Genomic DNA, 24,171 nt, shown 5'->3' with positions numbered 1-24,171 from the left:
CTATCATGGTTTGCAATCACTTCATTTGAAGTAGTCCATGTCATCAAAAAATCCATAGAACAAGAAAACTCTGAAAATTATTAAGATTGAGTTTACCTAACGCAAAAGCAAGATTAGCTAACTTGTAACTGATGAAAAGCAATGCTTCGGCCTTTGTTTCATGTAAAGATGAACAGAACAAAGGCATTTGGAATAAACCTTAAAGCTCCCAGTTGAAGATGAGTTATATTATATAGCTCTGATCGTGTCTCCACCAGCTTGCATTTGCCATTATTTGATGCTAACCTGGTTAGCTTTTTTAATGGAAAAAAAATGTTAAACTTTGTAGATTAATACTCCAACTTCTTTCAAGGAAGAAAATTGTTAAATTTAATTAATACATGTACTCCAAACTAGTGGTAGATGGCTAACTTTCCTGTGCCACCATCAACATAACAGCGCTATTGAAAAGTATATCCAGGGAGTGACGATATCATTATATGATTTTTCCTTTGTCTGAAGCATATAATACAACAGTGCTTGCGTCAAATTCATGCAAGATTTTTATGATGACAGGAAGGGGAAATTAAGTTAACAAAGATATGAAGAAGTTAATTCTTATCTTCTTCCCTGATGGCTATTGAAGCGTGATACACAGTTCAGGAAAACAATTTCTAGCTCCTGGATCTAAATTCTGGCACAGCAGCATCAAGTAAAGACAAATGATGTAAACATGACACTAATCATAAGCAAGATATCTTAGTTGAAAATGGAGAAATTACCCAAATTGAGTCTATAATTCCATTGATCGAACCAAACAGAAAGAGATGGTCAAATCGACTCTTTCTCTAAAAGCTTTCTTTTTAGATCTTTTAGAGCATGAACTATTTCTGGTTCTAAATTGTGCTGAAGCAATTTTCCTTGCATGGAAGTTGACCTGGCAGAATCAAATAAATGAAATAACAGCAACTGATGGTCTATTATTTCTAGAACAGTTTGCACGCATGAATCTAATAATCAGTATCTATTCATAGAACACGGCAACTAAGGTTCTTTATTTACTATAACAGATTAGCAAATAATGTCTAGGCTTCTTAATGCAGTCAACTCATTTTTTTAAGTTTCCAAATATGGTCCAGTGCAAACTTGTAATTTATGGTCTAAATCAAAATTATGATCAGTCTTTACTAGCAGCATAGAGACGACAGAACAGAAACGCCAGCACCAAGCAGAAGGTGCGCTCCAGCAATTGATGAACTTGCTAGGGAGCCCTGGAGAAAAGCTTCAGCAGGCTACAATGGCTGAGAAAGAAGTTTCTCTGACAAACTGAAGGAATCCAAGGTCTTAGGTAATATAAGACCTCCCTCTTTCCTCCTCTTCCTCTTTTTTGTCTCCTGTACTTCTTTCTCTTCCTTTCCAAGTCAGCCAACACCATTGCATATGACTTATATCATGGATTAAGATATCGTGCCATGTCAGTCGGCACGAGCAAAATTTACTGTTACACCCACAAACGAACACCAGCACAGGCTCAAAGTTGAAGCCACGACCTCACTGCAACCTTCACAAGGCCAAGGAGGCAGCTGCGACCTCACGATGGCCTCTGCGAGATTGCGAAGTGCAACCTCATGCGACCACAATGAGGCCGTAGAGGAAGCCGTGCGGCGGGCTTTTTATTTTTTTTCTTTTCCTTATTTCTATTTTTTGTTTTTTATCTTTTTATTCCTTTTCCTATCCTTTCTCTCTTTCCCTCTGTTATTTTTTTTCCTTCCTTTATCTATTAATTTTTTCCATCTTTCATGTTTATTTTTTCCTCCATCATTATTTTTTTTTCCCTGAAGGGGAGCCTTGGTGCAACGGTAAGGTTGCTGTCATGTGACCTAGAGGTCACGAGTTCAAATCCTGGAAACAGTCTCTTGCCAAAGGCAAGGTAAGGCTGCGTACAATGGATTTTTTTTCCCTCCTTCATTCTTCCACAAGAATAGAAAAAAATGTGAGTTTAAGGATAGTTAATTTTTCCCCTCCTTCATCTATCCACTAGGTAAACAAAGAAAAATTTTAAACTTAAATATAATATAATTTCTAAACTTATAAAATATATTACTATTGATAAATTAAATTACTTTATACATAAATTTGGTTTAATTTTAAACTGATTAAAATAAATTCAAATTAAATTCACTTTAAACCGATCCTGTCATATATACTTAGTGAAACTAACTAAATTGTCTTTTACTCAATAAGCATCAAACATTTCATAAGATAATATTAAAACTTAATTCAATATTTAACATCTCGGATATAACTCAATAGTAAGTATATATAACAATCAAGTATTAATAAAAATATTTTTAATTAATATATTTATATTTTAAAAAGTATCGAAAACGAATTGGTACGGTATGATACGATACTAAAATTGTATTGTTCAAATTATAAATCAAAACTTCAGCACGGCTCTAAATTTTAAACCTTGACTTATGTTGAAACCTGCGCTACTATGTTGCTTTTTCTTTATAAGAAAATCTAGTTAATGCTCTTGTAAGCTTACTTATTCTTGTGCATACATACTAATAATGAGTGAAACCTAAGAAAGTCCTAAAATAAGCATAAATCAGGTAGAAAAAATTAAGTGCAACATAATGAGTAACAACTTATACCGAAATGGTGAAAGAGGATAATGGTAAAAACATTATACCAAACCATGTAATCAGAGTTTCATCCTCAACTTTTGAGTTTCCTTGTTTGTCAACTAGTATTTTGCAAGTAACAACCAATCCAAATTTCCAACTCATCCAACCAACAATGAGAAAACTGATGACATTTTTTATGCTCATTTTGTTTCTACTACTGTGTTCTTGCAACAATTATCCTTAAATGAGACAACATGCCAATCTGACATCTGAATAACATCAAGAAGTATCATGACTCCACAAACTCTTTTGAACCAATACCTTTCATAAGCTTCCGAGTTGAGTCCTTTTCAACCAAGACAGAATCATGCAGAACCATCTAGCTTTTGAAGGACTTTAGAAGAACTTCTAGGAGCACAAACGAACCCATAAAGGCCTGGAACATCTAAAGTGTGTATAGGGAACTTAAAAAATTGCAAGGGAACTCCAAAACTATTATGGAAACCAGTTGGAACACTAAAGCTTGCATGTCAAGATTCCATGGTCGTATGCCAAAGAGTGTCAATTTTTCAATTTCAAATCTTTGACTGTCATCAAGGTCTAAGAAACTTGTATTTCATTTGTGTATGAATACTTTCGAGGTCTAGGAATTTGTGTCTTTAGATCTTAGGACAAATCTTGTACTTGGTTGGGGCAGCATATTGGATACAGGTTAAATTTCTGACACAGCATTTCCTCTTCAACTGCTTCAAATCAAATTGGATCTGCTGATTCAACTGATTAACCTGAGAGCCAGGGGTTGTTTCAGTTCAAACTGAGTCAATAGAGGTATTAGTACCAAAACTTGGGTTGGTTCAAAAAGGAAAACAATGGGAAGATCAACTCAAACATTGCTCATTTTCCTCTTCTTTCATCTACTTCCTCTCTTTTTTCCTAGTAACTTCTACTTTTAACTTCTTATTGCAAGCTATACCATATGGTCAAATGGGGCAAGCATAAACTATCTCCTATCCTTTGTCTATTTGCGAACTTAAAATTTTATCTCAAACTCACCTCATAATGTGGAGAGGACAAGACAACAAATATACCAAAGCAGGTCAACTCATCACCCTACATCCAATCAACTTCAAATTTTCATCGAGTTTCAAAAGAAAATTTTGTTAATATCCCTATGCACAGTTCACTTCATGACCTCATTTAACTTAAATGGGCTGCTACCTTCAGGTTGGCTTCCTTGTATAACTAGCTCAGTGACATTGTCCCTGTCTAACAATGGAACGATTTTTCAGGCACAGTCCATGTTCATAGTAAACTTTCTAGTTGCAATTTATTTTCACTGAAATTCTAATTTCCATAATATATTTGTAAAATATTATGGAATCCCTTGGGATATTACAAGACATAAGTCCCTATTTATATATGAATATAGGGACTTATTCTAGGAAAAATTATTCTATAAAGAAAAAAACGAATTAAAAGAATATTTATTCCTAAATATTCTAACACTCCCCCTCAAGCTGGAGAATATAAATCATATGTTCCCAGCTTGTTACATATGTAGTCAATTCGAGGACCTCTTAGTGACTTGGTAAATATATCTGCTAGTTATATTAATACCAAGATGCATCAAACATTCTCTTGAAGATCAAGGCCCATGTCAAGATGCTTGCAACTAACCAATCGAGCAAGTTTTGTCAATTGAACCTAGGCTAAGAACAACCACCCAAAGGAATGTATTCTAAGTTCCACTAGCTGGTTGTATTCAGCAGATCATGAGAGAGATCACAAGCACCAATTGACTGCCAATAACAAGAATAGACCGTCCAATAAGATATGTAGTTGTGGAACAAAGAAGCAAAATAATATAATAAAGCAAAACAAAGAAGGGTCCTAAATAAACAATTAGGGTAAAAAGTAACTGCTAAAGCAAAACAAAGGCATATGATTATTCTTCTAGCATTGACTATATTTTCTTTAAGATCTCATTCTAAGCTAGAGTTTCGGTGGCAATCGGATTGAGATGAGATGTTACCGTATCATGTAAGAGCGCCAACACATAATACTCGTGGTGAATTAGAGGCGAAGGAAGGAGATGAAGAAAGATAAAAAAGAAGAGGAGGAAGCAACTGCTTGGAGGAGAAATTTGGTGGCTTCTTCCACAACGGATGGAAGATATTCACGAGTTCAGCCCTAACATAGCTATTCATGAGTTGAAGAAAATATTCAATAAACTTGTGCGGTCCTAATCTAGCTATTTGCAAGTAGAAGAAAAACTTAATTGAACTTTATCATAAGTTGTATGGTTCTAGTTGGGGATCTATTTAGCGATCATCACAATCCTTATGGAGCTACACCAAATCATCGTAGAGCTTTGGAGTTATCACAGATGAGATGTCAATGCATAGTTTAAAATTTCATTCCTGGACGAAATTTACCGTTTCGCCTGCACTACACATGGAGGCACCGCGATCCCGTGACGAACTCCACGGGGTCGCTGCAGGGACACCCGCAAGCCCATGGGTCGTGACGGGGACACCCTCGAGCGCGCGGGTCACAACAGGGGTGTGCGCGAGTCGTGGCGGGGGCGAACGGGTCACTGTAGGGATGCGCAGGTCACGACGGGGATGCCCACAGGCGCACGGATTGCGACGGGGATGCCCGCGGGCGCGTGGGTCACGACAGGGACATGCGTTGGTGCTATGAGAAAAGAAAACTTAGGTTTTAATAATTAAACTTAGATTAATAATTTCAATCAACTCCTAGTTATAAATAGGATAATCTAAACAGACTTAATCAAATCCTAATAAAACTATCCCATTAATGTAATATATATATATTATTTTTTTATTTATTTTAATTCCAAAAATATATAATAAAATTTTTATTTATTTACCATGCGTAGGCGTCATGATTTCATTTTTTTAAATATATATTTTATTTTATTTTTTAATATTTAGATTAAATTTTTTATTTTAATTAATATATTTTATATTTAAAAAATATCGAAATTATATCGGCATGGCATGATACAGTACTGAAACCGTATCATTCCTGTTATAAACCGAAACTCCAATACGATTCGAGATTTTAAACCATAGTTCAATGTCCTTCTAGGGATGGAAATATAGGGGGAACAAGGTGGATCTTTAGCTTCTCATGTCTGCCCCATGTAGGAAGCAAGGCGGAGTGGATCATGGGAGACAAATAGAATTGGACTTCAGTGTTGGGACATAACAATATCAACACGATCAACACAAGCTAAGAGCTACATGTGTTGATCAGAATTGGATTTCAATAATTTATTATAATGATACAATTTAATTGTATTGCCTAACATAACATGAGATTTCTAATCCTTTTCGAAAAAATAGATAAGATGCAAGCAAACAAAAAATAACAAAACAGAGAAACAAGCAACTTAGAAAATCTTACCTTTGTTCATTTAGTATTTGCTCAAACTCCTTCTGCGAAGCCTTGATCTGCAAAATAGAGCAAAAAAAAACATCTAGCAGTACCCACCAAGGAAATTCCATAGCATGCGAAGGAACTATTTTATCTCAGATGCTTCAAGAAGTACCATAGAAGCAAATTTTTTTACAATATACAGTTGTCTTTTCATCCAAAATAATTTTCTTAGGAAGAGTCAAAAAGATAGGCGAGTTATAGGAAAATTTATATTGACAATCATGTATTTTTTAGTGCCAATGGTAAAATATGTTAGAGATAGGTTGGGTTCATGTTTCACTCACCTTCAAACATAATATGCAACCACTTAAGTGAACACGGTTAATCAATGGAAACATAATAATAAATATGTTTCATAAAACATTAAAAGAACTAGAACAAGTATTCTAATCCATCTAAATTACTTGTATTCGATATGAAGCATGAATCAGAGGTAGGTTAATTGATGAATCTTGTGCAGGGTAATTTATCCAAGTATGTGATCAGGGATAAGAAGGCTTATTCTACAACAGTTCTCAGGAGCCTCAAGTAACTTAATAGATGTTGTAACCTTTAGGACTCATTTACGTCAATGAAAAATTAAATGGAATATATGGAAAGTAACAGATGAAAGGTAGACCAAGTTTCTCTTATTTTCTTTTTGCCCAAATGTTAGTGGAAAATGAAGTTTTGAAGGTGTTGAATGATTAAAGTTCTTCTTTGGAAAAAAAAAATACACCATATGTCAATTTCTTACAAATCTAAAATCTTCTTCTACAACTTCACCACCACAAACACCTAAAATGCCAACAACTACACTAGTCTTCCTCCAAAACAGATAAAGAAAGTAGCATTCTCCATCCTCCCATGTAAACAACGCGATCAAAAAATTAAACCTCATCCATCATTGCTATCATTCATCCTTCCTAAAATGTATCATACTTTCTATCTTCAAACAAAAAGGCACTAAGGTGGTAGAAGATGTGGATATCTTATCACTAAGTGGGTTAACTTCCACATCCTGTGGTTTTTGTCAGTTTGTGTGCCTCTGGACACTTTTTACCAAGAAACTTAGTGATTATCAAAATAAAATGACAATCTATGAGAGATATAGTACCATATTGACAACATATGGAAAGCAAAGAACTAAAACAGCCACATTGCTTGGCTTGCATGGACTTAACTAACCATATTGCTTTCTGCAGTTAAAAACCAACAAACACACGGCAAAAAAAATTTGATTTTCTATAAGTTGCTTGTCGTGGATGCAAATGGAAGTGGCCATCTCTCACCTCAGACACCAATGCTTTGCAGCTCCAAACAAAAGCGCCCTACACAGGTAAATGCATAGTAAAAGCCAAATATCCAGGGAAGGAGGTTGGGATAGTAATCAATACAGAAACTCGTGACAACTATTGCTCAAAATACCATCAAGTATCCACCTATAATAACTTAATCAAAACCTGCAATTATGAACTACAGTTTTGATAGTGAAATGATGAAAAATAGGAAGTTTATTTTTATAAGATTTTAATTTATAAAAGATTAATGTGTGGGTGTTCCTCTTTAGCAGAATAAATTTTTAAAAGAAAATTTTCAGTTTGGGATTTTTGGTAGGAGTTCAATTTATATTGGGTGTTTCCATATTTGCAATTGGATTATTCCCTAGTTTATTTAGGATAGTGTCTATAAAGGCAATCAATTCTCCATGCTAGTCCATTTTAGCATAAATTTTCTCTAGCGATTCCAATTCTCCATATGAGATTTGTTTGTGGTAGTGCTGCATCAACTTGGCACCGACACCACAAAGTTGTTCTTATTTGGTTAAATCATAAACCTTGTTCTTGTTAGCGAGCCAACCTGAGCAACCTTCCTCTTCAGTTTGTGAAGTCAGAGAGATGTTTGGTCCCTATTGCTCAATAAAATATAGTGTAAAGTCCCTTCCATGAAGTTGCCTATATATCCTTGGTAGGCATTGGCTTATGATCTCTTAGTAACTCATTATAGAAGAGAAAACATTTATATATTCAAACATGATAGACAAAAAAATCAAATTATACCCAACCAAACCTGATCTAGTTATACCAAAGCCCAAGCCATATATAAAGTCAGCTAAATCTTCTAGGAAATTCCTTCACCTTCTTACACAGTTCCAATTTAGAAAAAGAATGAAAGAATCCAAGAGTGGCAGTAGTTTTAGCCCTAGCCATTCATGTTGGGATTAGTATCTCACTAGAGAGCTATCCCCTGAATCTAAGATCTTATGCTAGTTTTAAATTATAACTCCTAAAGGGTAGTTTGATGATATACCACGTATCCACACAATCTAGCATGTAATAAGCCTTACTTCGAGATCACGATTGTAAGATCTTCCACACTACCACATAAACACCCAAGAAAGCATTAAGTTAAATAGACAAGTCGTGAGAATCTTGAATAAAGGATTTATTAGGGAAAGCATGAGTTTTGATGTGGTCTCCACCTAACTAAAATATAAAAAGGAGGTCTGGAGAATATGAGTTGACAGTCATGATCAACAAAATCACTGTAAAAAAACACATGTTTTCCATACTTAAACTTGATGGCGTGCTCGACTTGGAACACAATGGTTCTGTCAAATAGACTAACATAGTGGGTATCATCACATTAGCATCAAAACTGATCATGAAGAGAAGACTACCTTTTAAACACATGATAGGTTGTATGAATGCTAGTCATGTTTAGATTTTCAACGCCAAAAGCCTTTTAACAAGATGATGAATTAATTCATAAATCCTTTTTATAGGAAAGTTCTTAGTATTCTACCTTGATGACATTCTAATATACAATAAAGCAAATACCACCCAATTAGAACATATTTACTTAGTCTTTGAGACCATTCTACGTAAGGTAACTTCCCTAAATCAGAGGAAGTGCTCATCATTACAACCAAGTTCACTTCCTTGAATCTATCATCTATGCATAGAGCATCTTGACAAATCTCTACAAAAGCAAGGTGATTAAAGATTGGTCTAAAGTATCCCTTTTATAGTCTTTACGAAATGAAAGAAAGAGTGACTAAGCCAACTGTTCTCAAATGTTTTGACCTTTCTAGAACGATTTAAGATAGCTTGTAATGTGTGTGCAGTAGAACTAAGAGGTACTGTCAGCCAAGAAGAGCATTTGATTCCTTTATTCAGCAAAAAAAACTCATGAGACTCAACAACACTACTCTACTTATCTTTAGGCCTCAAGACATTGGCACTTTTATTTGTTGTAATACGAGTTCATATTACATTCTGGCAATAAATGATTGAAGCTAGATGAGTTAAGTTCCCCAAAGGCACACTTTTATCTTGAAGCATTGACTTGGCATCGGCGAGGATAATAAACCTATCATTGCATTGAACCGAATTGTGTCTTCCTTACATGGATGAATACAACAATAGTAATTTGAGCACCTCAAGGATAAGAATCCCACATGTCTTAACTTCAGAATGATTTTCAAGATATTGAGGATGGGAACCTTCCTGTTGAGTGCACTTTTTCATTAAGAACAATTATCTATTCAAGCAAACACATCTATTCCTTGGACCTCACTTAGAGATATTTTAATTTGGAAATTATATTTTATTTGCAGATCACTGTGGAATAGCAAAACCATAGCCCTTAACCATAATAGATTCTACTGATCATCCTTAAGACTAGATGTAGCTAAAATATTCTCTGAATGTCACACATGTTAGATGACCAAAACCACTAAGCAAAATAGAAGTCTTTGTGGATCATTATATATCCCATATAAACCTTGGAAAACCTTAGCATGAACTTCATTTTAAGATAGCCAAATCAATCAAAATCATGACTCCATTTTAATTTTCATAAATAGGTTCTCCAAGATAGCACGTTTTGTTCCTTGTAACAAAACATATGATGCATTTCATGTGGCTAAGTTGTTCTTTAAGGAAGCTATTAGTTTGCATAGTTTACCCACGTTGATCGGTTACATAGGGGTGAGGTAGGAGTGCTAACTTTGTAATATCTTTTGAAGACCCTATATTGATTTGAACTAAATTTTCATCTATGGTTCATCCATAGATTGATGGTCTGACGTAAGTGCCAATCATAGATTAGAAAAATTGCTTAGGTGACTAGTAGGCGAAAAACCAAAAATTTAGGTTTATATTTTTCCGATTACCAATTTCCTATAATAAATATTCTAAATCAATCTATTGTTGCATGTACTTTCGAAGTCATTTATAGTCATAAAATTCATCAACCTATTGATTTGATTACTCTATCCACAACTTAACATCCTTTTAACTTTGCTATGAATTTTGCTAAGCATATTTGAGAATTTATACTGATATTAGGAGAAAATTACATTAAGTAATGAAACTTAACAATATATGTTGATGCACATCATAAACATAAAGAATCCAACATATGAGATTATGTCCTTGTTCATATTCACCGTGAGAACTTTATAAAATTCCTTTAAGAAATTTCATGTTCATTCCATTGGTCCCTTTCATGTTGTGAGAAATATTAAAGTGCTAATGCTTATATTATTGACTTATCAACTAAATTGAAACAATTACTCAAATTCCTCATTGTCTATTGATTTGCCCATAGTTGTGTTCTTACAACTCACCAGTGTCATCACTTCCCCCACAGTGCAATCGACACCTCCATTTAAGAGTTGAACCATTGACGGTACTAGCTACCAATGAAAGCTTGATTAATTGGAAAGAACATCTAGATATAGATGATACTCAAATCACAAAGATGAGTTTTGTCAAATTGCTCCAAGGTGTTTGTTGTAATGCAATATATGTCAAAGTCATCTTCTCCGATGCTATCTCCTAATTCTCTACTACACGCCTATGATTGGTGTCTTTTTTTATATTTGATTTTAAGCTCTTTTGCTTTATAGGAGTTTAGTATGGTAGGTGCTTTAGGACAATAAAGTTTTGAAGGAAATCTCTAATTTGGTAATTGTTTTATTTTAGAGTGTAGGAAAGCATTGGTAGGAGTTTAATTTAGACTGGTTTTTTCAGAATTTTGTAATTGGATTATTTCATAGTTTGGTTAGATTGGAGTTCTTAAAAGATCCACAATTCTCTAATATTAGATCATCTTCGACATAATTTTTTTTTTTTGGTGATAACAATTCTTGCACAAGATTTTTTTGAGGTGGTGTTGTATAAGGAGAACTAGAATACAAGTAATTCTCTAGTGAGTCTGAGAAAGGCTAGGTAAGATACCAACCTTTTTAAGAAAAGAGACGATGTCCTACTTTAGGAAAAATTATAGGTGACTTATTTTAGGTAACCAACAGAAGAGAAGTAAAGGAAAAGATTGCTATGAAAATAATCTGCTTAAGAAACTTTTTTTCATATCTATATTAGATATTGAGTTTTATCATATTTAATTTGTCACGTCTTAAATTAATTTTTAAAAATATTTTTAGATGACAAAATAAGTTGAACCAAACATTTTAGGCATCAAGTTGAAGTCAAATTGAGTTCAGATGGAATCCATCAGGTAGGCATGGTAATTAGGATCACAAGGATTCAAATGATGGTCAATTTGGATTTGTTTTGGCCAATTTAGGGGTGAACCAAATTTCTAAGTGGGAATAGCCTGGTGTAGTAGTCTTGGGACAAATTATGAGATTTTTTAAGAAGTTGGGATTGTATATTCTCTCCTCTCTCTCTCTCTCCTCTCTCTCTCTCTCCCGCGTGTCTCTCTTCCTCACTAGACACCATCACACCCTCTCCTCCTTTCTTCTCTCACTCTCTTCACGTGACATGCGTTGTCGAAATAGATGTCAACCCCAACCGATCATTGACCTCCCCCTCTCCATCGACTTCTCTCCCTCTTACTATATCTCTCATTTTCCTCTCTCCTTTTCATTCTGCTTGCTTAGACACTGTCGCCTGCCACCTGAGCATCACTACCACTGAGCTAAGGGAGAGGTATTGCCGACCCTCTTTTCATCCCTCCCCTCTCTTTTCTCTTATCTCACTCCTGCACAACAACCACCTCCCAACCAAACCAAGGACTCCACCTGACCAAACAAAGAGGAGCTGACCGTCGACCTTTTTCTCTTTCCCCTTTCTCTCATTTTTCTTATCTCTCTCCTCCCTCTCCATGAGCTCTTAGCTACCACCAAGGCACTCTTGACCGAATGGAGAGGAAGCAAATACCACTGTTGTCATCTCCTCTTCATTTTCTCAATTTCCTTGTGTCCTTAGGCATAGTTGTTGCTTGGCATCTCAGGCATTGCTAAACCTCACCTCGTGCACTAATTAAATTGAAGGTAAGAATTTGGTGAGTAATTTTATTGCTAATGTTGAAAAATAATAATCTATTTTAAACTAATCACGACCTATTATTTAGGTTCGATTTGGTTGAGTGTTTCATATCAACAAAATACTTGTCTTATTTCGTCGATCGAGGAAAATTGCAATGTAAAATTTTTATTTTATTATTCTATTTTAAGTTGATGTATCTAATTTAGGATGGGCAAATAAATTGTTGTTCATTAGGAGTGGGAGTTAAGTGTTATAATTAGGGTTATATCGAGGTACTAGGATCAAGATTAGATCTATCAACCTTAAACTCTAATTAATTTCTAGACTTTTATGTTATTATCATTATTAAGATTTGTGTTGCGTTTTCTGAGTTATTTCTATATCGCTGCCTTACATGTTCCTTATGTATGGATAGATGTATAAAAATAAATTATACATATACTTCTATAACTATTTTGAAAAAAAAGATTAACACAACATCTAAAAGTCACAGAATGGTTAGAAAGGCTTCTTAAACAAGCACATTCTGTACTCAAGCTTAAATATGAATTTGAATCACAAGGGTTGACACAAACAAGTGAAAACAAGAAATATAAATATATTCTGAAGCCTTCTCAACTCAATTTTATGTCAAATCTGGATACAAGAATAAGAGAGGTGCCCATGCGAAATCTAACCAATCTATATATATGATAGCAAAGATCATGCCGCTGATAACACTCTTTTACCACACCTTGAATTGAATCGAATAAGTTTAACTTGCTCCATAACTAGATATAAGACTATTGGAAGTTTGGAATTATGCAAATGCAAATAGCTTAATCATGTTAATTTGGAACAAAGAGAAACGAGGGCAATGCTAGAAGCTAAGAAAGGTTTGCATAAGCATAATTAATATCAGTAAAGAGCATACTGCTGCATGAGCTGCTTGTTGGTGACACACATCAGATGTCACAACCCAGACTCGTGGACACCCATCAACCTTCAAAGCAACTACCTGCATGTACCAGTAAACAGTTGCCTCACCGTCAAACTTAAAGTTGAGGAGCTCACAAGGTAGCAACTAGAAGAACTAGAATTTTAAAAAAAGTACAGGAAAAGTAACAAGCTAAACAGACCAGGTTAGTGGTGAGTAAAATTTTGGTTCAACCGAAATAAACGACTGAACCGAACTAATTAGGAAATTCGGTTCAGTTTATTCACAAGTTTAGGTTTTTTTTAAAATATATTATTTTGGTTAAATCGGTTCGGTTTCAATTATCGATTTTCTATTAAATAATAATAATAAATATTAATATTTTTTATTTTTTATTAAACGAATTAAGTTTTTATTAAAAAATCTTAATATTTTTCCAAATTAAAAAAAAATGGTTAATTCGGCTATCAACCAAATTAACTAATTTTTTATTTGTTTGGTTTGTTCGGTTTTACTTATAAGGATCAGTCAGTTCGGTTGATTGAAAAAAAAAATCGATTAGTTCGGTTTTATCAACTTCGGTTCGGTTTTAACCAAATGCTCACTCCTAGGCCAAGTCTTAAAGAAAGGACAAAGAGTATATAGATGTTGAGACTTGTGACTCTGACCAAGAATTGAAATCTCGTGTCGTATCAGGCGATACGAACGAAAATTTCGTTCCGCCGAGGCACCGGCACAGCGCCGGCACAGAAATTCCAACTGAGGAACGCCTCCGGAGGCGTCGCCTGGGCTCAGTGACGCCTCCGTAGGCGCCGTGCGGCCTCGACGACACCTCCAAAGGCGTCGCAAGGCCTCGGCGACACCACCGGAGGCCCCGCCCGGGGCCAGTGAAGCTGCTGAATGCCCCGCCTAGGGCCGGCGACACCGCCGGAGGCGCCGCCCAGGGCCAGCGACGCTCCACGGGGGCCGCGCGGCGCTGTCTCCGCGATTTTTCTTTTTTTTTTATTTTTAAAACTTAGGGTTTAATTAGGTTTTAATAATCAATTCCTAGCTATAGTTCAAAGTTATAGTTCGGGATAATTTAAATAGACTTTATTAAAACTTATAAAATTATCAAAAAAATTATTTTTTATTTTTAAATATTTAAATTAAATTTTTTATTTTAATTAATATATTTTATATTTTAAAAATACCGAAACTATACCGGCACAGTATGATATGGTACCGAAACTATATCATTCCGGTCCGGGACCGAAAGTCCGGCACTGCTCGATATTTTAAACCTTGACTCTGATCATATATCACAATTATGGTTCAATTCCAATACAATACAACTTTTGTAGGAAAAATATTATGATATCTACAGCCAAAGACCAATAACAGCAATTGTTTCTTTTGGTATTACTGTTATATAATATGTGTTTTAATTAAAATATTAGGTGTCATCATCATGTGACCTTTGCTGGCCCACCTTCTGAGTTGCTACTCACTTATCCAATCTGCCTATGTCCATGCCCACCAGTCAAATAGGGAGAAGAATTAAAATGGTAAATGAATTCCAGATTGGATTCAGATCCATCATAAGACTCATTAAGCTCACAGAAAGATCATCTGCACCAACCTTGGCTATGTTCATAATCAAATACGATAAAAAAAGGTTGCATAAAATGGTCCATACAAGTTCACACTAGCTTCATATCAGAAGCTTATAGAAATTTTATCTCCGCTGTTGAGCAAGTCAAATTGTCATCAGCTCAGCAAGCTTTCGAGCCATTGATACAAGGAACTGTTACTATCCCTTTCAACATTTCTTTCTTCGCCACTTTCTATCCCTTCAAGGAAACACAGTCCAACAGTTTTGGTGCATCAATGGCTTGAAAGGATTGCTGATACTGATGACAATTTGATTAATTCAACAGTGGTGATAAACTTTCAGCAAGTTCATACGATGACAAATAGTCTTAGGATGGAAGCTAGTGTGAACAAGTATGGGCCATTGAACTCTATCCTTTTTTTAGTGCTTCGTTGGTGAGTATAAGCATATACAACAGTGCAGAAGATCTTTCTATGAACTACATTTGTGTCTCAATGAGGAAGAGTATGAGGAGACTTGAGGACTTTGTTCTCCACATGGAAATCAAGGATGACGATTGCGAAGAAGATAATGAGAATTACCTACCTTGTGTCTCAACAAGGAAGCTGATAGTGTTTCAAGAGGAAAGGAAGAACTAAGAAGTGTGCTCATCACTGGGAGAGGGGGAGCTTGTGTAAGGGTTCTTATCACTAGGGAGTGTTCATCAAGGTGCTTGAAGTACTGCCTATGTTGTGTTTGCACAACTCTCATGTTAGCTTCCGGAGGGGACAAGGATCAAGTGTGAGTGGATGGGTCAAGGATCATGTGAGGGCAAGCATGGGGGCAAGGGTGGGGATAGCTAGGGATGAATTAATTTATGGTATAATATAGAATTAATCAATTATCTAACACAACCTTCCACCTTATTTTAAATTTAGCACAATGTTTAAAATTTTTAATATCTAACACAACATACATTTTTTGCTTCAAACACAACACATGTTAAGTTCTCATCTCCTGACCATTAAAATGATGGTGTGACATTATACAGCATCAACAAACAAATTGTGTGTATGCTATAGTGGAATGTTAAACATATAATCTCCTTTCTACATATGATTTGCTTTCAAATTTATTACCCAAAAAAATTGACTTTTATACTTCTAGACCCAATTATGTTAACATGCCTGCAATTTGTTTGTTAACATGGGATAATGTTACATCATCATTTTAAAAGTTTGAAACAATATGAGTATCTTGTGGTAGGATGAAAAATTTTAAACATTTTGCTAGAATTGAAATAAAGGATATGCTAGATTAATTAGTTAATCCTATATAAAATAAATTATATATAAGTATAAAGTACACATTATAACCCTATATATATATATATATATATATATATATATATATATATATTGTATCTTCGTACTCATGCCTTAAATTTGAACTCTTTTTTCAATGAATCTCTATGCCCCCACTTTCTAAAAATTGCATGTAAGACATGTTGTGTGTATTCAAGTCTGTGTAACATATCTCTAATATATTTACACCCAATTCGGTTGAAACATTTTGAGGGGGAAATATATTGAGAAAACGAATAACAATAATAACAATAATGTTCACCATCTTTCTTTCCCTCTCTGCATTTTCTAAAGAAATGACAAAACAAAGTGAGTCCCACATCACCTTTCCCTCGGTTATCTTAGATACCAAATTTTAACTTATTTAAATCTTTATGTTTTAAATTATTTTTCTCAAATTTTTAGACACAAATTAAGCTAAACCAAACCACTATTTTGATCTTTGAGGGTATAATTAGATTAGGATTAGGTGGAGCCCATTAAATAAGATGACAATTATGGTCATGTGAGTTCAAAATGACTATTTGGATTCATTTTAGCTGATTTAGCTTTAACCAAATTATTATTTGGGATAATTTGGTTTAGCTGTGATACTTAGGTTAGCAATGTATATATATAACTCTCAATCGAGATATTCTCTTTTATCCCCTCTCCTAATCCTTCTCTTTTCCCGACCCAATAATGTCACCCCCCCCCCCCCCCCCCCCGCCTCTCGCCCTCATTCATGCATCGTTCATCCATAACCATAACCACCGGTGAATGCTAGCCATCCCCACCCCCTAGTAGTTCTCTCTCACACAATCTCTCCCGGTCTCTCCCTCTCCCTTTGTTTTGTTTTTGCATGGCACCACTACTTAGAGTTAGGGCGAGTTGTTACAACCCTCTCCCTCCTTTTTCTATATTCCTTTCTCATTCTTCTATGCCCAACATCGTGCACTTCTCAACCCTACCACCACCTTTCTACAGACCCCTTTTCTCCCTCTCTTTTATTGCTTTCTTTTCCAACAATACCCTCTCCACACGAGAACACCAGCAAGCAGCCGACCTTTCCCTCCTTAGCACCCTCATCTTCTTGATTCTTCTTATTTCATTTCTGGATTTCAAGTAAATTTATTAACCTTCTTCTTATCAGAAAATTGCTAGCAATATTTGTTTTGGGGTAAGATTCTCTTGGTTTGTTGATTATGATTATCTTTAACTTCAAAACTATAAGTTATTTAGAGATCAGAGTTGTTTCTTATCATTGTACACCTTGTTATCATTTCTGTGGTTAGGTAAACTGCAAGAGAGTGTAATCTCATTATCGGATTTGGATTATGACAGGATAGTGTATGCTACTAATTTGGAGGAGTCTAAAGGTTGTTTTATCATGGTTGTTGCATTCTATTTTAATTTGGGTCATAGCATGATAATTGGATCAAGTGGATCCATTGCCCATGATAATTGTGTAGATAAATACGTGAACTGAATTTTTGCAAGTTCCCTACTTCCAAAAAATGAGCTATCAAATAAAAGGACTAATTATTTTATTTTGTTCATTTTTTGAAAAAGAAAACAATTTGCTTATGAAGTTAATGCTAAGATACATATGTGAATTTGCATTATAAAATCACTATACTTTCTAACATTTGCATCACTTGAATATACAACAGCAACAAAGTCTTATCCCACTAGGTGGGTTCAGGCTAAAATAAATAAATAATCACTTGAATATAGAAAATTTAAATAGAGTGAAAAATATGAACACAAAAATTGGACCTCCTTTTCAATCCAAGAATCAGCGCACGTGTCACATGAGAATATTATATCAATCCTGCTCCATCATAAAATTGAATGTCAGAATAGCATAAGGAGATTCTTAAAATTATATTATGATGAATTTTGACCATATTCTACTAAAAAGTGTACATATAGAAAATTGATTGTAAGTTCACTAGCTTAGTTTCATGACAAGAGTAGGAGCGCAAGCATTTTTTAGCCAATTAATTTTTGTGAGAATTTAAATAACATGAAAAAGGCAATATAGCAAAAACCAATTATGCAACACAATGATGTGACAACCTCACTGCATGCTCAACCAGTTGAAAGATAACAAACAAAATATGGAAGAACGGGATATAGGGAATATCTCATCCTACATGCATATTTGAGGTACCAAGAAAATTAATATTACAAAAACCACTATCCTAAAAGTTTGTGATAAACTACAACCATAAAGATTCTGCATTTAAGCCAATTAGGACGTTGCACACAAATTTCTCACACTTTTTAAGAATTTCAAAAGAAATGGCTTTTTCATTGAAATATAAAACAAGTGTCACCAATAGCAATACTAAAGAACCATAACAATGAGGCATTAGTTTGTCATGACAGTTTCTACATCCCAAAAGGGATTGTAAAGACTCCATTAACTCAAATGATCAACGGAAATGTAGGAAACCATCATTGAATAACCTTACCCTCCAAAGTTTTCCTTATGAGTTGGAAGTGCAGACATCATAGCATCAAACACTACAACCACTTTTACTTCTGTAGAACTTGAAAAGGCAACAGAATAAGACATAAAAAGATGTTTTATCAATTAGTACAATTGATAGAACAAAAATGACAGTGACATATTTCAACTATATTAGATATGGATCTTTAAGAGGATTATATACAAGAAAGTATTAACAGTTAAAAATCTGATGTTGTGTCAAGCGGCACTGGAATATCATTCCAATAAGTTATTAAAATCTAGTATTGGTCAGCATGTGTAATCTCTTGTGTCACCCATGTTGATCATATGGATAGGTAATGTAGCAAGCTGATACTAGGCATGCTTTGGCACACTCCGACACGTCAAGATATGAATTCAAGTAATATTTATTATTTTTCTATAACTTTTTCTTCAAAATTCTAGTTGAAATGATTATCTTGCTATAGTTTATTCCAAGGTTTAAAATCTTGTACCGGGTCGGACAACACGAGCGAAATTTGTCATTCCGCCTGCCCCGCTACAGCCCAGCACTAACACCACAAGCCGTCGCAATCCCACCGCGATTTCCGTGGGGTTGCAAGGGCACCGCAATCCTATGGCTCGCTAGGGTGCCACAATCCTACAACTCACGGGGGTGCTACGATCCCACAATTTTTTTTCTTTTTTTTTTAAATTATTTTTTATTTTATTTTTTAATATTTAGGTTAAAAATTATTTTTAATTAATATATTTTATATTTAAAAAATACTGAAATCTTGTCGGTACGGCACGATACGGTATTGAAACCGTATCATTCTGGTCATAAATTGAAACTACGATACGAGTCAAAATTGAAAACCATGGTTTATTCTTAAAAGTAAATAAGCTAATTGGAAGAAGATTATATAAGTGAAACTATTATAAATTCATCTTGGCAAGTATTGAAGTAAAAATTCTTTTAATTGACCTACCTAATTGATAGTCTTATGAAGTATAGAAAATAAAAAAAGAATTAAATGAGTAAAATATATGTGAATTTATCTTGACACACCTCAACATATGCTTTGATGTGTGTTGAATATCAATAGCTATAGTACAATCAAATGTCCATTTAGTTGATTATCTAATTATTATTTGGCTTAGTTTTAGAAATCAATAATTAAGTAAAGAGTATTGAAGGATTAAAACTCATTTAATTCATCTCAATATACTTCAATGCATGTCAAGTGAAGGTACAACACAATATCAAAACTGTAGTATTTCAGATCAAGACAGAACTCCATCATAAAATGATGTGTTAAACCTTAGTATTAACTTCAAATTAGAAACAAAATAGCAATGGTCATCTTTTTTTCCTTATCGCCATATAGAACTTTCTTGAAGTTATTGCATTATCATATGTTAGCAACTTCTCAGCCTGGTTTTGGCAATAAGATCATTGGTATTATCATGTCCAGCTAAGTTTAATTCTAATGTAAATAACTAGAGTAGAAGCATCAAAAGCATAAAGGAAAGCTCAAGACTAGCAACAGCATGCAATGTTCTGCATCAGACTTATGGCTTGAAGTTCCATTCAGTGGTTTTTCTACTTATTTAGAGTTGCCTTATAACATACCTCAGCATAAAAAACCTAGTTCCAAACGCTAACTTTCCCATAATGAACATATAGTCTGCTTAAACTGGGAGCTTTTCTTTTCTAAAAAGATGATTGTGTTACCGATTATTATCTGTCATTCCAACCACAATGGCAAGCATCATTAGATGTCTTTCAGGCAGCAGAAAAGCAACCACAAATTTTCAAGATCTTATTGAGATCATACAAACATATGAATAAGCTAGGGGAAAAAGAATAGAGAAATGATACACTACATGAAAACGCAACATGAAAATGCAACATGATACACTATAGACCTGGGTCCCACATCCATGTAGTGTAGTGTATCATGCTGCATTTTCATGTATTGTATCATTTCTCAAAGAATAATTATCACTGTCAGAATCAACAAACCTTTAATTGCACTAAAAGTTATCAACTCATCAATCAGCTTCTGGCGAGCAATGTCAAGTTTTCCCCTGATAAAATGCTTCTTCAATTTTGCCCAATACCCACATACATTGTATCCATCCACAAGAAGTACTGGAACAGCAGTTTCCAACCCCTGGTTCATGCTGGACAAAAAGCTTAGAAATCAAACTATGGCCAATGTTTCTGTGACTACTCAGAAGTGTGACTGCATTAATTTTTATGTCCAAATAATTAGTATGAGTCCTTACTAATAGAGGTTCATAGTTGGATCTTTATAGAACTCTGTGTCCTTTGGAATTTCTTCTTTAACTACCTTCTTTTTTCGATAGCTTGTGGCAGGCCTTAGGGGAGTTGAACTCTGTCTTTGAATGTCCTGCAGTCAGGCATAAGCTTTTACGTACTTTAGTTTAAACAAGTATAGTGTACTATGAGGAATATGCAGTGTCGGGTCTTGTTTCATTCTAAGCATCAATTTATAAATGGCTCCAAGTAGGCCATGAATCTACACCATTAACCTTGCACATGGAAGAAAATGATTGAATGTAGCTAATGCGGCATATGTATGACCAGATATGTTCATTCATAAGATCACCTAATTCAAAACTATGCAGTTTGATGAGTGCAAGAATAGTGGAACTGGGAAGGAAAGCTAATGTGTCTGGTGCTGACATGGCAGGGGACAGATTCTATGAATAAGTATACAAACCTCACACTCATGGGACATAAGAGAAATCCTTTAAAGTGCATAACCATGGCCATCTAATAAGAATTCCTAGGTTAGGATGAAATAGATGCATTGACTGCACTAGAGGATTAGCATTCCAAATCCATAGTTATCCATATTTGAAGGAAAAAAAAAACTTTTCTGCTGTAGACTTTGTGACCTTGCTTTGGTTCATGGTTTTTGCAAATATATATATTTATGACAAATACGTACATTAATTGAGGGAAAAAAAACCAAAGAAGACTTTGATTTGCAACAACAAAACAAGATAAAATTCATTTAAATATAGATGAGGATATAGTAGAGGATTAGCCCAATAGCGTAGGAGGATCCATATAGCCGATCTCACTTAATGGAATAAAGGCTTGGTGGTTGTTGTTGTATGCATCCAAGAAAGCATGAATAGGATGGTAGTTTGCATGTAAAATAAATAACTTCTAAAGTTTCAGTGTTCTTGCTGCTATTTTTCTCACTGTATTACAAAAGGCTGCAAGAACCAGCTGCTTCCACCATAGCAAATGAAACATCTTCAACCACAAAGATCCCAGAGTTCCACCTGTGGACCTGGCTCAACATTGAGGTTCTGATATGCAATAATAGGTATGCAAACTGTGAAATTTATTCACATGAATTTATATGTGCATGACAAAAATCACATTTTTGGTCCATTTTCTTGCTGTTATTATGATTCCTAGATATTTGTCATGGTACTTCCACCACTAAAACTTTTATCATCCCTTATAAAATTTAGCATTTGAATGAAATTCTAATTAGCACAAAATCGAATATTTAACTAATGATATATCTGCACTTTTTTCCTTTGTTGTTTACACAAAGAAACATTCCAAACTGAACACTCACATTGAATGCATGTGGCAGGTTACAGTGGTGTGCGCCTTACAATACCCAGCACCCTCTTGTAGGAACCTTTCCCTAGAACATTGTGTATGGTAGTATACTACGCATATATCAATATATTAAGTCTCCAACTAGGGTGGGCTTGGCAAAACAATCCAGTACATGATGCAGAAGCAACAAGTAGTTACAGGATATCTGAATGAAAGAATGAAGATAAAAAAGACTGGCACACCTTCCATATCTTTAAAAATTGCAAGTTTTGCTTGACATTGGATGTGATCCTTGGTGGAACTTGATCAGGACTCTGCAAGAATGAGATGTTAGATCCTTGATAATACCATGCAATTGAGGAAAGAACAAAAAATGATAAGAAATGTAAATACAACTTGAAGAACCAACAGCCAAATTCAGAAGAAGAGAACCACAATTTCACATGATGTACTTAACGCACTGAAACTATTAGAACATTCAAACTACTGCAAACCTATTTATGAGATTATGATAGCTGATAAAATAAATTAAATTGATGCAAAGGATTAGTCCTGCGTAAAAAGCGCAGTGTCAGGTTAAGTTATTAAACTTGAATGGAACAATGTGTTATTCGTACTGGTCTACTTATTTTGACTTATGTCAAAAAAAAATCGATTTAATCTCCTTGAGTACCTAAAATATAAGTCAGAAAGATACAGAAAGCACGGTTTGATCGATAAAAAAATCCAAAAATCAAGAGCAGATTATGTTTATATAACGGAGAAAGAAAAATGGTCGCTTTCATCGCACTTTTCCCCTCTTACCGTTTAAAAATGTCGAAACTTCTGAGCAAGTGGAAAGACAATCGATATGCATGAAATGCAAACGGATAAAATTTCATCAAACATAGTGGCATGCTTCAGCAAATCAGAACATAGAATAAAACTTTGTGCCGTGCCCTATTTTATAAACAGTAATTATCTTAGCAAGGACCGAAGAAGCATAGAGCAAGAATGAAAACAATCCCAACCCAACAGCTGAATCATCATTGTTATCATCTTGAGTGTTAAAAGAGGGAGAGGGTATGAGTGAGACATACCCTGCGGTCGTGGTTGTTGTTGTTGCTTTTGGATTGAGACTTCTTGCTACTGGTCATGCCAACGATGTGGAGACGCGAGAGGGAGCAAGGGGGCACAAGCGCAGTTCGCAATTTCATGATATCTTACGGGCTTCTATATTACTCTCTCATCGCTATCCTCCTCCCTTCTTCTGCGTCTCTCGCTCTCGCGCTCCTCAGGACGTGCGACGAGACCTGCGTGGGTCGGCAACAACTCGCCGTCCGTGCCGAGTTGCAGACTTGTGGCTGAAAAATAAAGAGAAATTTTCAGTTCCACCCTTTACGATTTATCTTTTTTTTAAAATGCTCCCAGAGAATTTAAGGTTATCAAAATACTCCTCAGAATTTAAACATATAACTTTCCACCAAGTAAGAACTTAACTTTTTGAAGTCATAGGTAAACAAACATATTCTACATTCTCATAATACTATTAAACCCTCCTAAGGAGTCATGCTCCCAAGAAAAAGACTAGATTTTATCTTATAAGGTAAAGGATTTGGGCCTTGCTAGTCGATAGATACTTCTAAAAGGCTATTCGAATTAACCCCCAAGTTCAACGACTATAAATTGCATACCCGATCAAATCAATCATCAGATAAGAAATTTGGTTAGAAATTTTAGATTGATCTATTATCATTTATGTCTCCATTCACATAGTTTGGTTCTTTAAATCTGTTTTCAAATTAGAAATGTATCAAAATGTTGTTGAGATGACATTTTTATTATTCATGTGAGTAAAATCAATCCTAGAACAAAATGGGAAGATGGTTGTCACCGGTTGTTGCCCACAACGGGCACAACCTTTCCAA

General features: G+C 34.9%; 1 protein-coding gene across 3 annotated transcripts; it reads right to left on the bottom strand.

Moving 5' to 3' along the window:
* LOC141821884 (uncharacterized) lies at positions 1-23,593 on the bottom strand. 3 transcript variants are annotated; one of them, XM_074709259.1, is made up of 11 exons: positions 23,344-23,593; positions 22,507-22,578; positions 20,941-21,065; positions 20,675-20,835; positions 18,668-18,737; positions 17,967-18,021; positions 13,269-13,352; positions 7,349-7,387; positions 6,045-6,091; positions 762-916; positions 1-673 (listed from the first exon to the last, which is right to left on the bottom strand). In XM_074709259.1, the coding sequence occupies exons 1-10, from the start codon at positions 23,458-23,460 to the stop codon at positions 811-813; spliced, it is 876 nt and encodes a 291-aa protein (XP_074565360.1). In that variant the 5' UTR covers positions 23,461-23,593; the 3' UTR covers positions 1-673; positions 762-810. The 3 variants fall into 3 exon arrangements, with proteins under 3 accessions (XP_074565360.1, XP_074565359.1, XP_074565361.1); XM_074709258.1 differs by lacking the exon at positions 1-673 and having other exon boundaries at positions 726-916; XM_074709260.1 differs by lacking the exons at positions 1-673; positions 7,349-7,387 and having other exon boundaries at positions 726-916.
* Between the last annotated feature and the right edge of the window lie 578 nt (positions 23,594-24,171).

The sequence above is a fragment of the Curcuma longa genome, chromosome 2, assembly GCF_044706935.1.
Source record: "Curcuma longa cultivar G26 ecotype Majalengka, Jawa Barat chromosome 2, ITB_CL_G26_1.1, whole genome shotgun sequence".
Lineage (NCBI taxonomy): Eukaryota > Viridiplantae > Streptophyta > Magnoliopsida > Zingiberales > Zingiberaceae > Curcuma > Curcuma longa.
Note: the sequence above shows the minus strand (reverse complement) of the source record. Positions and strands in the feature narration are given on the sequence as shown.